At 37.0% G+C, this 16,279-nt stretch overlaps 3 protein-coding genes across 3 annotated transcripts; all 3 read left to right on the top strand.

The window, feature by feature from the left end:
* Positions 1 to 1,248: 1,248 nt before the first annotated feature.
* Positions 1,249 to 4,274, top strand: LOC113506625. Its single transcript, XM_026889460.1, has 4 exons — positions 1,249 to 2,050; positions 2,481 to 2,696; positions 3,368 to 3,503; positions 4,144 to 4,274. Exons 1-4 carry the CDS (start codon positions 1,952 to 1,954, stop codon positions 4,257 to 4,259), a joined length of 567 nt encoding a protein of 188 aa, XP_026745261.1. The 5' UTR covers positions 1,249 to 1,951; the 3' UTR covers positions 4,260 to 4,274.
* A 1,658-nt stretch (positions 4,275 to 5,932) lies between these two features.
* Positions 5,933 to 8,632, top strand: LOC113506626. Its single transcript, XM_026889461.1, has 4 exons — positions 5,933 to 6,161; positions 6,484 to 6,696; positions 7,859 to 7,988; positions 8,288 to 8,632. The coding sequence occupies exons 1-4, from the start codon at positions 6,075 to 6,077 to the stop codon at positions 8,413 to 8,415; spliced, it is 558 nt and encodes a 185-aa protein (XP_026745262.1). The 5' UTR covers positions 5,933 to 6,074; the 3' UTR covers positions 8,416 to 8,632.
* Positions 8,633 to 9,186: 554 nt separating this feature from the next.
* LOC113506624 (symplekin-like) lies at positions 9,187 to 16,212 on the top strand (the record flags this gene model as incomplete). The annotated part of the gene is given in 10 exon segments (XM_026889459.1): positions 9,187 to 9,469; positions 9,596 to 9,789; positions 10,125 to 10,320; positions 10,715 to 10,896; positions 11,296 to 12,875; positions 13,159 to 13,386; positions 13,820 to 14,026; positions 14,473 to 14,579; positions 15,045 to 15,150; positions 16,195 to 16,212. Coding segments are annotated over 10 exon segments (2,860 nt in total), but the record flags the coding sequence as incomplete, so codon positions are not given.
* Positions 16,213 to 16,279: the final 67 nt, after the last annotated feature.

Raw genomic sequence — 16,279 nt, 5'->3', positions numbered from 1 at the left:
ATGCAAGGAAAGCTGTATGTATAATGAGTCAAGAAAAGTAAATAAATTTTTACGTCCACTAAAAATCATTAATGTCACATACCCAATACTGATTCAGGTCCAACTTTAACTGCATATGTATGGAGACTCCAGAATAAAAAATCGAGACTAATTTCAACTTTATCTCAACGCAGTAAAATCCAAAATATCACAACGTGCGTAATAATATTTACAAGCGCTTTACTGATAATGTTGAACTAATTGACCTCCTGGAAAATCATGATAGGCAACAAAAATCGTTACAAACACATACATTGCTGTTTTTATTCAAAAGCTCCAATGATCGTTAGAAACAATACCTGCAATATATTTCGACTTCCTTTTGTTTACCATCGGGGATGTCACTAGGAAGGCGTATTTTTTACGAGTATTCCCGTGTTATGGCAAATTACTGTTCAAGCAATCGCAACTGATTAATTTTATAGAAGTGTTTTTATCATGTTGTGTTGGGAATTTAATGTAAATTCCCGTAAAAACATGTTTTTTAGTATGTGGGGAATATTTACAAAGGTATAAGACTGAAGTAAGAGTATGCATACTTATAAATGGATCTGTATGTACCATTTATAACACGTTTAGAAATAAAAGGATAGATAAAATGATCTTTTTTTCACACCACGTAATACAGGACGGGATAGAAATAAATTTTGGCAAATATTTAAGTAATTACGGCGAGTTAAAAACAATCGTAGTTCTAGTATCTAGTTTTCTACGATCATCTGGTATTTAAAAAGCAGTTTCTTCAAGATCTAATGAACGAATGAACAACTTCACAGATATGCATCAAAACAGCAATTAAAGAGCCATTGATTAGAATTTAAAATGTAAACCAACAGAAGATTCAATAGCCTTCCTATACGAGCGTGGTACGCGAGTGTTTTTTTTGCCCTTGGTGAAACGCTGGTCACTTCAACCCACGCTTGAGAGTCAGACCGACTAAAGACACAAAGGGACCCCTTCAACTGCCTTATTCAGAGGCACGGGATCACTCGCGAATGCTCCGTGCGTCTCTGGCTAGATGTTCCTGCTCTTCTCAGTAAAAAGTAACATATATGCAAAATTTTTGGAATACCTATATGTCTAAAAACAAAAACATGTTTATTTTCAAATTACTTATCGTTTTCCACGGAACAGAAGCTTTTGCGATTCTATTTAAACATTATGCGCCCTATCAACATCGGATGCGGTGAGATAACTTAAAACATAAACGTCGCAAATTATTACATTGGATGTAAGTATGAATCATTGTTTATTAACTCGCCGATCGATACCTACTTTAAAAAAAATAATAACTGCTTGCATAAAATATATCTGGGTGAGGAATAAGACGCAACAATAACAGCTTTATGTTCTTTCAGATTTGTTAACGTCCCGACTCTCAGCTAAAGTATAAAAGAGAGAGTTTTTGAGCAGAAAACCCAAAGCCTGAGGACAAGATACATTTATTTTGTCGGTTATCAAATCGATTCAATGTATTGAACTCTTGCCGAAAACTAATGTCTCTACCTCAGAAACAATTCTTGATCCGACCCGGATTCGCAATTGAGATTTCGTTTGATTGAAGAGATGTAAGCTATATCTGTTGCTAATGTTATAACATTTCTGCATCTAGTCTGCTCCGGATTTTTTGGAAGCATATCCTTATTTTATTCGAATAAATTTGTTGCAATCAACTTTAAATAATAAAACAACACCAAGGAGTCCAGAACACTTCACAAGCTTTGTAAATACCATTAAAATTCTGTAGAATCTATGTCCCAACGAAAAAAGAAATACTTAAAGTCAGGAGTATCCCACAACGAACATTCGTTAATTGTCGGTGTCAAAAATCAAATCTATTTCCGATGGACAAACTAGATTTCAAAATATTATTGTACTTACTGAAGCCTAAATAGGATCAACTTCGTACAAAATGTGTACTAACATCAACGTGACTTTGCCCACTGTGGTATCGTTTTTACTATTATATTCTTTAAGATGTGGATGTATAATCATTTTGTTATGGACTTTGGTAAGTATTGCGAAATGCCTTTTTTAAAAGAGATTGAATTAGACATCAATGCGAGATTTTGTTGTTCCTGTAGGTATGCGCGAACACAGTTCCACACTCAACTCCGTGAGCCGTCTTATGCCATGATATCAACCTATATTAAGCTAAATTACTTTGGCGAGAAAAACCTTCCAATGTTACGATTATCAGATAATGATGATGATGAATTATTTTCTCCAAATCGATAGTAGATCACAACAACAACAATTTTGGAACCCAAAAAGTATTTCCGTTAAAGGTAGTATTGGCAAAATTATAGAATGTGGAAGTGATCGGCCTTTTTTTAGAACGACAGCAAGTGGACCAGAGCTTAGCCAGGAGTGCCACGCAATGTGTATCGACTACCGATTAAGACCTTAAACTTGTATTAATAAGTCCATTTTGTCCACAGCTTCGTGCGCTATTCTTCTTGGTATGGTGTATGATCACAGCCATAGAAACATTCTTGCCCCGGCCGCCGCCCCTCGGGGCAATCTACCCAGAGAAACCAGGGTTACCTACCACGGACGACAACTATTTCTTCGCGTTCGTCTCTTATTTAATAATGATTGTCACAGAAAGCTTTCTCACAATATTCACCATTTATTTAGGCATGGGATTGTATTATGTACGTATTCTATTTTTTCATTATCGTTTTACAAATTGTAAGCTAACTTATTTATAGTTTGAATTGTGAATAGCGTTGGAAGCGGGGAAGCTATCAAAATTGGCCCTCTTCTTGACTGTGTAGTTTTTTTCAGGTACCTAAAACAGGTGCGGTTTTATACAAGATTATCAATGTACTACTTACTGATACTAGGTACTTGTGTACCTACGTTCAAAGGTTTTGTATGTTAAGATTAATTATCTTATCAATGAAGACTTGATTGGCGATATGTAGTACTAATGCTTAGTCTAAATTCTTTAACCCGCGGACATTAGAAAAACACTTTTTTTTTGTAATTTTAAGAATAAAATAGGGTTCGTCTCAGGATGTATGTGTCGTAATGGATATTCCGAATGGATGACGGATGGATGCCGGATGTGTGGATGCTTCGTTTTGGATGTGTCGCAACTGATGTGTCATTATTGCTGTGTTTACATTAGTCGTAATGATTTTTCATATAAAATTGACATTTCTGATGTGCGCTGAATTTATATCAATCTTCAAATCTACATGGACATTGTTCATCACTAAATTTGAGCTCCGGTCACCGTCTTTGACCAAGTCTAGAAGAAAATGTAAAACGACGACAAAATATTCTAAAAATGAATTTGTACCCTTTTTCAATATTTCAGGACTCGCCAGGGCGTATCGAACAGTATTTAGTATGCAGGTTTTGCACGTGGCTGGCCGAAATTGTTGTTCTAGTGGTGTTGTGTCTGACGCACAACTACCTCATTGGATGGTACTTGGTGTTTCTCATGATTGTCAGTAAGTAAAATGGTTAATCTACTAGAATGATGAAAAGGAAAAGAAACAAATATCGCCCTTATGTGTGCGTGTCGTTTTAAGGCTTTCGCATCCAAAGCGTAGGAACGGAATACTATTACTGAGGCACCGCTGTCTTTCCGTCTATCCGTCCGTAGGTTGCATCTGTTGAACTGTCATTGCTAGGCAGTTGAAACTTGTACGAAAATGTATATCTGTTGCCAAAATAACAACAATTATTTTTACCGTAACAAAGGCTTTGTTTTTACTTAGGCTATTAGGACGACATCTTCAGTTTTGCGAGTCCAACTCAAAAGACAGGTTTTTTTTGCACTGGGCCTGACACAGGCTTTACCTGTTCCACCGGACTAGTTGGCAATACTTTCAAGCCTCCCGATAGAGCGTAATTTTATCATGGTCAAGCGGAATGTAGTAACGAATTGCCTTTCATCATAAATTTATTTTAAGGAATTCTAAAAAATCTGTAAAACGATCTTTACTATTGGTACCGGATTAAGATAAGATACTTTTATATTCTGCGGTATTGTTATACCGATGGTAAAACATTGTTTTGTATGAGCTTTGTCGGTAGCGTACATAAGTCTGACAGATTGTGACTTCACCTTATTTTCTTTTCTTGCAGTTTTGGAATTTTACGCGTTCATCGTTGTGTACAGTTACTATGTCGATATAGTGGAAGAGAAAGCAGCAAAGCAAGACAATCGATCGACAGACCCTACAACCTGTTGTTCGTGTTGAAAACAATGTGTTACGTTTGGCAGAATCGAAAATAAATGCTTCGTATAAACGCTCTTTTATTTCAGCCCATTTTTGCTCTAGCTGAGTATCTCAGTGGTTTATTAGACGGCTGTTATAGTTCCCAAGCTTTAAATTGAATCAATGCTGACCCAGCAAGCGGTTTTGCCAGACTAATTCGATTAAGGGAATATCAAAAAATAGAGCTATGAAAAAAAGATCTTGTCGTGTTATCAGACCTACACTTTATGCACACAACATTTCATAAGGATATATTGGAAGAATATTAAACATAATATTATGTAACTCGTTATTCAAAATTTAAGTTTCGTGTGGTATTTTGATATTAAGTATAGTGAGAATGACCCCGCCGCGGCAGCTCATGATTAAGGACTCCGGTTGGGTCCGAAACTAGTCGGGCTACCCCGATAAATACGAGAGAGTAATTCGTGTAGTATTTTACTTATTACTTTTAAAGGAAGAAACTCGAGATTTCTTAAAATCGGGGAAAACGGAGAGGCCTCGTTGAAATTAGCCCTCCCAAAGTAGATACAGAACTATTGCATATTTTGGATTAAAAAAGATTGGTCATTAAAAATCATATGCCAGCTGCAATCACGTTATCGATATTAAAATAAGCAATTTGGGACTTGTTGCGCAGAGCGTGGGCGAGCGATTGCATGTCACTGGCTTAAGCAGTAGAAGGGGTGTGGAGTGTTTTTAATCGGTGAAAGTCCAAGAGAAATAAAACAACAAAAAAAAATTGTGTTTCTCTCTACTCTACGATGAGCCCCTATACATATACCGCCACGACAGGCTGCATAGGGACAAAATCAGTGCATCAGTACGAGCCAAATAAAAAAAAATAAATCTATGATTAACATGTACTTCCATAACTGATTTTTCAATCAAAATGGCTTAGCTGTGATCGCTAATTACGAGTATAGGTGTAAAAAATATTTATAGCGGATAAGATGTTATCTTAGTCTATAGAGCTATTTATCTGACCGGATTACTGATTATAAATTGTGTTAAGTATAAACCATGATTTTCTTCTGGTAGGTATTTTTTCGCTGCAACCTGCATCCAGGTGGCCAAAGCTGCGAGCAACAGCTTGTCCAATATATTCCTTCCTCCGAAACGACTCGACCGATTCTCATGAAAATTTGTGTGCCTATTGGGTAGGTCTGAGAATCAGACATCGTCCATTTTACATACCCCCACTTTTTTCCACCTAGAACTCATTTGCATGGCAAAACGGTAATATTAATTAGAATAGTAACTCGGATAGCCCAATTATATAGGGTAATAGTCACTATGCCAAACCCATTGAGAGCAACGTGTTGCGGTTTCGGTCTTCAAATAGGACGAGCGTGGTGTGATCTGGTCCTGAATCTTGGTGTCTGTGTAAAGGAAACTTGAACATTTTAAAAAATACGACTAGACCGGCATTCTAATACTATTGAGGCCAGGATTTATAATATCTCCAAACTACCATAATCTGTGAACGTTAACCTAAATACAACACACCTTAATTAATACGTTAAGATAACTTTTGAAATAGTTGCTTTGCTAATGATTCATTGGTCACTTATTATCGACAGCGCTCGGCGATATCAGATAAATGATAAGACTAGCTCTTATCACAGACAAAACCATCCCAAACAATATTTTTTATACATTCGCTCCAATTCGATACCCTAATTTTAACAACGGTGCACCGGTTTTTGCCGGATCATTTAAAAATAGAGTTTTGACAAGTTAACTTACTTTTTAATTGTTTTTTTTTGTTGTGTTTGAAGCAAGCTAGTTAAAACAATGGGTTTTGAGTTACCAAGGTTTGCTAAATGCTGCTTTTGCATTCCGTTGAAGATAGGAGTGTTACTTATTGGATATTTTTCCATGGTAAGTACCATTATTAAATATATTCTCATAATATATACAAATAATTTTAACAATCTGATTATTTTTATTTAAGCCCCTGACAGTTTCCAATAGCAATTATGCTCAATATAAGATTAATATTTTATTTTCATTCTATAGATGTTTAATTAAGTATTCTCCCTATAGTACAGTAGTGACCTGCGGAGGATTATATTTTATTAGCCAAGTAGCTTTCACATAATATTATTCTCGTCACTCAAAACATTGAACAAATAACCCTGTCTTTCTGAACGCTTCGAATAAAAAAGTATCCTGTTTGAATATCAGTCTTTTTACCTTTCAGATAGCATCTTGTTTCACTCTGGCTACTGTATCGTATTCGATCTACAGAGTGCACTCATACGTTGAAGAGACGACTGTAAGGCCGACCCCACAGCAAAATCCGAACCAGGTCTCCCAGAATGCCCTCAGTTTATACATCTCGTTTGGCTACTACCTACTGGTGTTCTTATACAATTTCGTCATCAATCTCATTTTGGTTATTGGCGTGCATAAGGTACGTATATTTTTTTGGTTCGCTCAGTTAACACATCATATTTCCTCAAAGAATCATAAGCCAGGAAAACCTCCAAAAGATATGCCACGAAAAGGTCAAAATATGTATCTAAACATCAACAACTAATATGGCATCTTCAACAAAGCATCATGGACAAATTTAAACCTCTAAAACCATAGGACACTTTAAAAGTTTACGCCCGCTAGCTTAGTTGGTGAACCGATTGGTGTGTCGAACCAAGAGTCGCATGTTCGAATCCTCTCGAAGACCAAAATATTTTTATTACGTTACTTATATTTGCTTTCAAATACCATCACCGCTTTACGGCTTTAGTAACAAGAAAAAAAGGTGACTTTGCCATTTTTTTTTGTATTTTGCGCTTATAAACCTTACCTGAATTTTTACAAAGAACACGAAAGTTATCATCCTAGTGACTCAGTTTGCATATGAACAACGGCGATCTCCTGACTATCGCAAGTTGAATCATCTAAACTAAGTACCCTAAAATTTCCTGATATTATGATAAAGTACTAACTCACAACTTACTTAGAAAATATTTATTACTAAGATTGTGTCTCGATGACATAATAATGCGGCTGGCTGTATCAATCACGTTCTTTCGGTTGTTCGGCGTTAAGATAACAAGGAAAACAATATTATTTACAGGTGAAACATCAACAGTTCTTGCAAATTTATCAGTACCGGTATTTTCATATCTTAGATTAATGATTTGCTTTTCATTTCGTAGTTTTAAGATCATAATTAATAATTATTATTCTTTCGTGCAAGCGGGAAAGTTTGTAAGGGTAAGAAAAGTTTAAGACATTTTGTTCATGGAAGAGGACGTGTCTGGATTGACAGCGTCCCAAAGCCACCCTAAGCACAATGGGCCGATTTCTAGCATACGTGTGGAAAAGCGAGCACGACACCAGTAACCATGTACAAAGAGTTCTTGGTCAGCGTCAATGGTAGATTCATTAGTTAAGCGACTGGCTCGTTAAACCATCGTTGTGAGGTTTAATTTTCTCCATTGTATTAATTCTATTTGAATGCTCGATTGACGATAGTATTGGTTTATATACACGGTTACAGGCGTAAATTTCGTCGTCAATATTCAACATACCTACGCCAGTTTAACTAACTCAACTATTTTTTCTTTCAGAATAATACAAAATACATGCGTTTCTACTTCACGGCGACACAGATCTTGTTTGCTCTGAGTATAGCGTTGGTAGTGGTTACTGCTGTGTTCATGGGCTTTTTAGCGACGGTTCCAGTTCTCAAGTGGAGTTGTAAGTTACATTATGTCCTTCCATTTACCTACGATATTTTATGTGATATGTTCATAGAATCGAGACATTTCATTTGAGTTACGATACGTATTACGTTAATTTTTAAGTCAAAAGGAAAAGACTCCTCAATGCAAAGCACACGATTTTTCTCGCCTCGTTTAAGACAGTACCGTCGCTGCTAAACTTGAACATTTTTTATTTTATTTTACATGTTCTCAAGTGTCTATTTTTGGATTTGATTTCGAAATTCAAAGGTTGTGCATATTTTTCTTTTCTAACTTGCAACATTTTTTTTTCAGTCACCTTACTTGCGTGCTTGGTCATCGTCAGAAGTTATTATTTATCAATAGAAGAGGAGAGGAAAAAGCCAGCAGTATATGAGCTGCAGCCTTATACTCCCGTGCCTCAAGGACCAACAATGGCTTAGAGACGCATAACATCTTCTTTACTTTGAACTCTTTCATTTATTAAAGGTTCTCCTTATTAAATAAATGAGTTTGGACAGAGATTTGAAAAAGTTAAAAGAGTTCAATATTTTCTTACAGAAAAATTGGACATATCTATTGGACTAACCTTAGTGTTATTATAAGTCAATTTGTTAATAGTTAATAGCAACGACCAAAATAAAAATATGTTTCAAAAGATTTCGTGCTTTACTGTCCTGCCTTTATATTAAAATATGTTCCGTTTTTTGCCGTACAAAAAATATAATACAACCGACCAAGTACGAGTTGGACTCTTGACTATGAGGGTTTTGTATAAATCGGCTATAAAACCAAATCGACACGGTGTTAAATAAATCTGAGGAATGGAACAATTTAATAATTACCCGATAAACTTACAACTGTGTTTGTTATTAAAGCGACATCAGAAATATATCTGTGAAAATTTCAAATGTCTAGTATTATAATTTACGGTTCACGACAACAGCCAACGCGTCGAAGCGGCCGGACGGACAGACAGCGGTGCCTCCGTAGGTTAGTTAATAGTTCCGTTGTGTTCGATACCCTAAAAGTACAGAAGTGTTAAGTTTCTTCAATAAAAAATAATCACCGTTCAGAAAATTGCTTTGATTTCGTTGAAAACATTTTACAAACTAAAATCTAAAAAGGCAAGTTACTGCATCATTTCAAAAATATTATTACAAAGGGCTGGCAGCACTAAGCTAAATGTCAAAATACTGTGACGCTGATAAAAATAGTATCATTTTGCAACGTGTATCGGAACTCTCTTTCTAAGAAGCTGGAAGTTACCAAGTGTGGTGTCGATATCTCTTTCTGTTGTAACAGATTAGATTTATTCGAGTTATACGTAAAACGTTGCGATGTGATCGTATCATTACATTGAATTTTCTTGATTATTTATGAAATAAAGTCAATAATTCTGGATTAATCCATGATAACAACACTTATTAAACATAGAGGCTGAAGATTAACGAAATGGCAAGCAGTAAACAGAGTTTTACGGCTGCTCAAAATCAGGTTCGTGATTTACGAGGCGCGAATCTTTCGAATATATTTTTGGATTCATAATGCGCCGATTATTGTTTGTTATAGTTGGTTAATTTGTAGTACGAGAGTTATAAAGTATGTTTGTTGTATTTTAAGCTCGTACAATGGATAAACGAGGCGGGTATGGCCGAGGGAGGCCGAAGGGCCGAATTGTTAAGAAAAGTCATCGAACTGTTGCTTCACCAGTGCTCTTCAATGCTCCCAGTGTATGTAGAAAACGTATTGAGCTTCGTCAACGACAAATCTACCGAAGTCAGGAAACAGGTCATATCTTTTATTGAAGATTTAAGGTAAGTGAACATGCTTATGCTGTTGTTTTTTTTCTGTTGGTCTTTTGTACTGATTGGAGACTATGTTCTGTTTTATTTGCTATACTGATTTCTAATTTCACTATAAAAACTAGTTTAATACCTAAATCAACTAAGTTACAGGCAATCTTGAATCCTATTCTGACAAAATTGGCTAAATAGATAAATAATTATTCTTATCTATATCTTTAAAAGTTAAAAGCATTTTGGTATTAAATAAGGTACACTTTTTAAATATACTTTGAGTGTCTTAAGTTCAAACTTATAGAGGTTTAGTTACCCACAATATTTGTAATAAAATCTTTTTCATATTTCAGTAAACAACACCCAGACTTCTTACCAAAAATAATAGGGCAGCTTCGGCTATTGGTTATTGACGGTGTGATTGCTGTCCAAAAGAGAGCCATACAGGCATCCAGTATTATTTACCGTAACACTCTCATATGGATATGTAAGGGTACCGCAGATATCTCAGACATGCAGCTAGTCTGGGAGAACATCACACAACTGAAGGTTTGTATTAAATCAGTTTATCGCTAGATAATACTAGTTAGACATTGTATACAGAGCAGATCATGATCAAGACCAATTATGGAAATTGGCCAATGTGCAGCTGTGGATGTATTCTGGCTGATATTGAAACATTAAATTCTTAGTTATTAAAATGTTAATTCAATTTACTTTGTTCGACCACCATAATATAATAAATAAGATTTATGAATGTTGCATTTGTTTGGCTGTGTTCACCGAATACTAAGTGAATTGTATCTTCCTATAGCGATTAATTTTATGCTATTACAGTTAAGAGAAAATAGAATATGTTATTGTTAAAATATGATGTTTTTGTTGCAATTGTGCATCAGAAGTAATGGTACAGCAGTACTATCTGTTTTTCTATTCTTCACAGTTGCTAGTCCTAAACATGATAGACAATGATAACGAAGGTATTAGGACCCACTCAATCAAGTTCTTGGAGGAGGTAGTGTTACTGCAGACAACCAGTGAAGGCTCTGGAGATGAGTTCAGCCTGGAGACACTGCCTCCAAACCTCACTTTCATCAATCGACGGGCTTTAGAAGAAGAATCTGAGTGAGTATTGTTTAATTATAAATCTGTAAGTTGTTTACAATAATACTACTACTATTATAAGATAAAATGTTCATATGTAGTTTACTATTTAGCTTTTAAAAGTTGCACTTTATATGTCACATCTTGGATGCTCTGGTTCTGAAATAGAAGTCGTGTACAAATTCAGTAATGTGCTGTACTGCCAGCTGATACTAAGCAGTCCTCACTTCCTTTTAAGCAGTCTCAGGTCGAGTCTTTCCGGATGTTATATCTACCAGCAAGTATACCAAACCTTGACACCTGTAAAGTTGTTAAAACCTTGAAGAATTTTCATTAATATGTTGACAGGAAAACACATAAAAGTCGTAATGATAATAATTTTCAACTGTTTTACTTATAACAGTTTTCTCTCTTTTCCAGGCACATTTTCAAATTGCTAGTAAAATTTCACAACTCCCAACACATATCTAGCGTGAACTTGATGGCTTGTATGACGACACTGTGCCTACTCGCTAAGTTCAGACCAAAGTTCATGCCCCGAGTCATACAAGCGTTAGGCGACTTGCACACAACACTGCCACCAACACTATCTCAGTCACAGGTCAATTCAGTGAGGAAACACCTGAAAATGCTCCTTGTGAATCTCATAAAGCATCCGTCATCGAATGACATGATGCCGCAATTGACGCAGCTGCTGATAGATATAGGGATGACGACACAGGAGATTAATAAGGCTATACCTAAAGAGAGGAGGAATAAACGATTGGGCGAAATCAAGAATGGTGACACCCCTGCAAAGAGGATTAGGATAGATTCTCCTCAGTCGAACAGCCAGGGAAGTGATAGCAACAGCAACAGTAAGGCAGACTTTAACGCGTATGATGATGACAGTCAACCCCCAGTAACATCAACCAGCCAAATAAGTACAGAAAAGTTGGTAGTAACGGAAGACTCGCTGTTCGACGGTCTTAACAATGTTGAAAATGTTGTTAACCTTGTAACAAGCACACTGGTCAACTGTCTACCCACTGAAATGCCTTCTAACTTCATAAGTGCCTACAAACCCATCCCTAACTCGGGCAGCAAGGTACAGAAGAGGAATCTAGCCAAAATGATTCTGGCTGTCATCAATAAAGAAGAGCCTGTAATACCACAAGCACCAACTACCTCCTTATCTGACTTGGCTGCGAAAATACCTTTACTGAGAGATGATGAAGAAAAAGTGACCCTGAAAAATGCTGTAGCTAAGTTACAAGAGTCTACCAAAGCCGATAGACAGATTGAAAGCGCAGTATCGAAGCTTATGGAGGAAACGAGACAGGAACACTTGAAGGAAGAGGAGAGAAAACAAAAGGACAAAGAGAAACCTGTCCCTCCGCCAACACCCACTGTACCAAAGTTAAAACAGAAGGTGAAGCTACTAAAACTGCAGGAAATCACTCGTCCCATCCCCAAACAGATTAAAGAAAGGTTGATAGTGCAAGCAGTTGGAAGGATACTCAACGCGGAAACAGAAAGCATTATCGGTGGAGCTGCAAACATACGTGCAAAGTTCATAACAATATTCGCATCAAGTTACACACCAGAATTGAGGGATTTGGTCCTTAATTACATATTAGACGACCCCGCGAGCAGGATCGACTTAGCTCTATCATGGTTGTACGAAGAGTACGCTTTCATGCAAGGTTTTAACCGTCACCCAGTTACCTTACAGCCCAAAGTCCATGAGAAACACGATCAGAATTACAATCAGTTGCTCTGTGCATTGATCACTCAGATTTGTGAGAGAGGTGATCCGGTCATGGATAGTTCTAAGGAGATGTTGTTAAAAAGGATTTATTCAGAGTGTCCAGTTGTTACTGATGAGGCAGTCGATTACTTGAAGCATTTGGTGACGGAGGATAAGGTGGCGTTTTTAGCTCTAGAGTTGTTGGAGGAGCTGTGTATTATGAGGCCACCGAGGGCGCATAAGTTTGTGTCGTCGTTGCTTTGTCATGTGTGTAAGTATTACTATCTTTCCCTTTCCTTTTTATTTTAGATATTGCTTAGTTTGTACCTCATTGCTTTTGCCCATCGTTCATGTCACTGGTCTGACTTTTTGGTCTACTAAAGTAGCGGAAAAAATGCATTATTTAATCAAACAGTCTATTCTAAAAATTCCGTAAAACTGAATACTTCTTGAGACAGAACAATTTCGGAAAATAGTCGAATTAACACAATTGCTGCCTAACACAACAAAAAATCCCCCAAAAAAACATAAATCAGAAATGTCCCCTATTCCAGTGAATGAAAACGAGGAAATCCGCGATGCTGCCCTGAAAGCTTCGGTGAAGATCTACAAGCGCGGTACGGAGGCGGTCCGCAAGGTGGTGGAGAAGCACGCGCTGCTGTACCTGGGCTTCCTGTCGCTGGCGCAGCCGCCGCCCGAGCTGCGCGGGGCCCGCGTCTGGACCGACGACCTCTACCACGTCTGTCTCACTCTCGTCATGGCGCTGCTCGCTGAGAATGAAGGTCAGAGTACAAGTGGGGTTTTGTGAAGACGTTTTGTTGTTAGTGCTTTTGTAGATATTTTACGTGAGATGGGTCGACCATAGAAATTTAAAAAGGAGTGAAGGAAAGGGGGAGCTTTAGCAGGACAAAGGCTGTGAATGATGGTGGAGGCATTTATTTTAAAAATCTTTTGCATAGTATTTCGATTTTGCATTGGTTTTAGTTGTTAGTTGTTGTTTTTAGTTGTCCAAAAGTTCATAGTAAATTCTTAATCATAATAATCACGTGCCAACTGAGTGCCTATTTATCTGTACATTCCTCTTAACTTGACAAAGATATCATTACATTTAACGGTTACTTTTCCCAGGCATCGTTTTAGAATAAGTTAATTATAACATCAACAAAATTCATAGTCTTAAGTAAATACGTTTAAATCATTTTCTCATACCAACAGAGTTGATAATCGAGGTGGCTCGTGTGTACGGTAGCGCGGGGTCGGAGGCCAAGCGCTGCGTGTTGCGCGGCATCGAGGCCCCGCTGCGGGCGGCGGCCGCGCGCCAGCCCGCCGCGCTCAGCCCCGCCTTCAGCGCGCTGCTGGACGAGTGTCCGCGCGGGGCCGAGACCCTGCTCACCAGGCTCGTACATATATTCACTGAGAAAGGTATGTCTTAATCCCCGGTTATCAATTTTAAGGTAATTGCATGGTAGAGGTCACTAGCCCAATCACCACTGTGTTAGATGTGCTAAACCTTGCTAAACCAATAACTGGTCTCCATTGTGATTACCACTGCGTGTGATTTGCTGTAGTTGCGATCCCCGCATATATCCAAATCCTTATTCTAAGTTTGCAAAGTAGCAACCTTGCAACAGCAAGAATTTGTAGAATACTACTTCTAGTAGTATTTCTAGCTCTGAATAAATAAACTGCACAAAATACATAAAGCCTTCTTTAAACATTTCTTTTCTCAATGAAGTAAGAAAAAACTGTCCAGCAACTGTAGGACATGATAGGGTGTAATATTATGAAATACAATCTATGTAGCTGCCTCAATTGTAACTGCTTATCATATTGTTATTCAGTGATTATACGTATTCTTTCGTCAACAGCGCCCCCTTCGCCGGAGTTGGTGTCTAAAGTGCGGGAGTTGTACGCTACGCGGGTGTCGGACGTGCGGTTCCTGATACCGGTACTCACGGGCCTGTCTAAGAGAGAGGTAAGGTTAAGTACTACTGAAATGTTCAAATATGTTTGTAAAAACTGTGCTAAAACTGCAGGACCGGTGTAAAAAAAAGTTATTTCTCGAGTTTGCTACAACATATAAGCTAAAATAGACTTTCGCATTAGGAAATGCGTTTAAGAAAAAATATCACAGCTTTCGTGTTTCGGACGAATGAAAAATGTGGGTCCTGCATCTCTCCGGTTTTGTTGGGTTGCCGTTCCATGGGTCTATAGTAATGCAGCCGAGACTGTGCTGGCGTCTTAGATGTTGGCGTTTGTGCACAGCGTTATTGGCAATGATTGACAAATTTTAATGATGTTATGTTTTACAAAACTATATGCATATGATACTATAATAGTTAATTACACATCTAACTAAAATAGAAAAAGATTTTTAATTTTATGGATGACCATTAAAAAAAGTATTATTAATCCATAAAATTGCTTTTTTTGTTCTTAGATTTTGGCCGCACTACCAAAGCTTATCAAACAAAACCCAATGGTTGTAAAGGAAGTCTTCAACAAGCTGCTAGGCCTCCAGAATCCACACGATGAAAATGCACCAGGTAATACAATATTGAGTTTATTCAACAAAATAAAAACCACCTGTATGTGCATGCTTTTAGTACGAAATAACTATAGAAAAAGCACCAATAGTCCATAATTTTACATTGCTAAAAAGCACTTTATTCGCTTGCCATAGAGTACTATTTGCTATAATCACATAGTTACTGATAATAACGCTGAACGCAATAACGCTTTAAGTTTATTAATTGTTTAAGGTTTGTGTGATTGACTGCTTTGGTAGAGATATTTTTGTGACAAAGAAATTCATTATTTTGTTCCTTACAGTAATACCATTACAGTTTATTTTCGATTGACATAAAAACACCTCTACTGCGCTCTTTAATTATTTATTTAAAACCGTTTTACTCACGCGTATTTATCGGGATGGCCAAGCTAGTTTTGGACCTAACCGGAGTCCTTAATTAATCATAAGCTGACTTCGGTTGGCTCTACACGGTGATTTTTTAGTCGTCTTACGAAAGCAGCCCAGTTCATGTATCCGACGTAAAATACCCCTAGGCGCGATTATTATTTTTTATCATCATCTAAGATAATAAGTACGAAGAAAGATTAACAAGAGAAATCTGAAATATACTCTTAAAAATGATAAAAATGCCGCCGCCCGCGCCCCTCACCATTGTTACAAGGCTCGGACCGCGCTTGCAACAGAGCTGTGTTTCTAAAAAACTACGAATTGCATCATAATATTGAATAAAAATTGCATTTTAAATTTATTCAAATCTCATGAATACCTATTGTTTTATCATGAACGTGTTCTAGTCATTGGACACATGAACTGGGCTGCTTTTGTAAGACGACTAAAAAATCACGGTGTATCTAGTCGGGACATCCAGACAAATATTCGTGAGTCATCCCTTATTAAATAAATAATTATGAATCTGCTTCACTTTATAAGTTTATGCAACTATTTATTTCATATCACCCTTTTTTAAATTGTTAAGTCTTTATTCACGGTCTATTACTCTCGGACCAAAGAACTTTGTTTTCTACTTCTAATCCATTTCATTTCTTTTGTATTTCAGTGTATAGTGTTATGATTTGTAAGTAATATAATTTAATAGTAATTTAATTTATAATGATACACGAAACTGCCTAAAATGAATATTT

The sequence above is a fragment of the Trichoplusia ni genome (genome assembly GCF_003590095.1).
Source record: "Trichoplusia ni isolate ovarian cell line Hi5 chromosome 20 unlocalized genomic scaffold, tn1 tig00002445_group19, whole genome shotgun sequence".
NCBI classification, from domain to species: Eukaryota; Metazoa; Arthropoda; class Insecta; order Lepidoptera; family Noctuidae; genus Trichoplusia; species Trichoplusia ni.
This window is presented reverse-complemented; position numbering and strand designations above follow the sequence as displayed.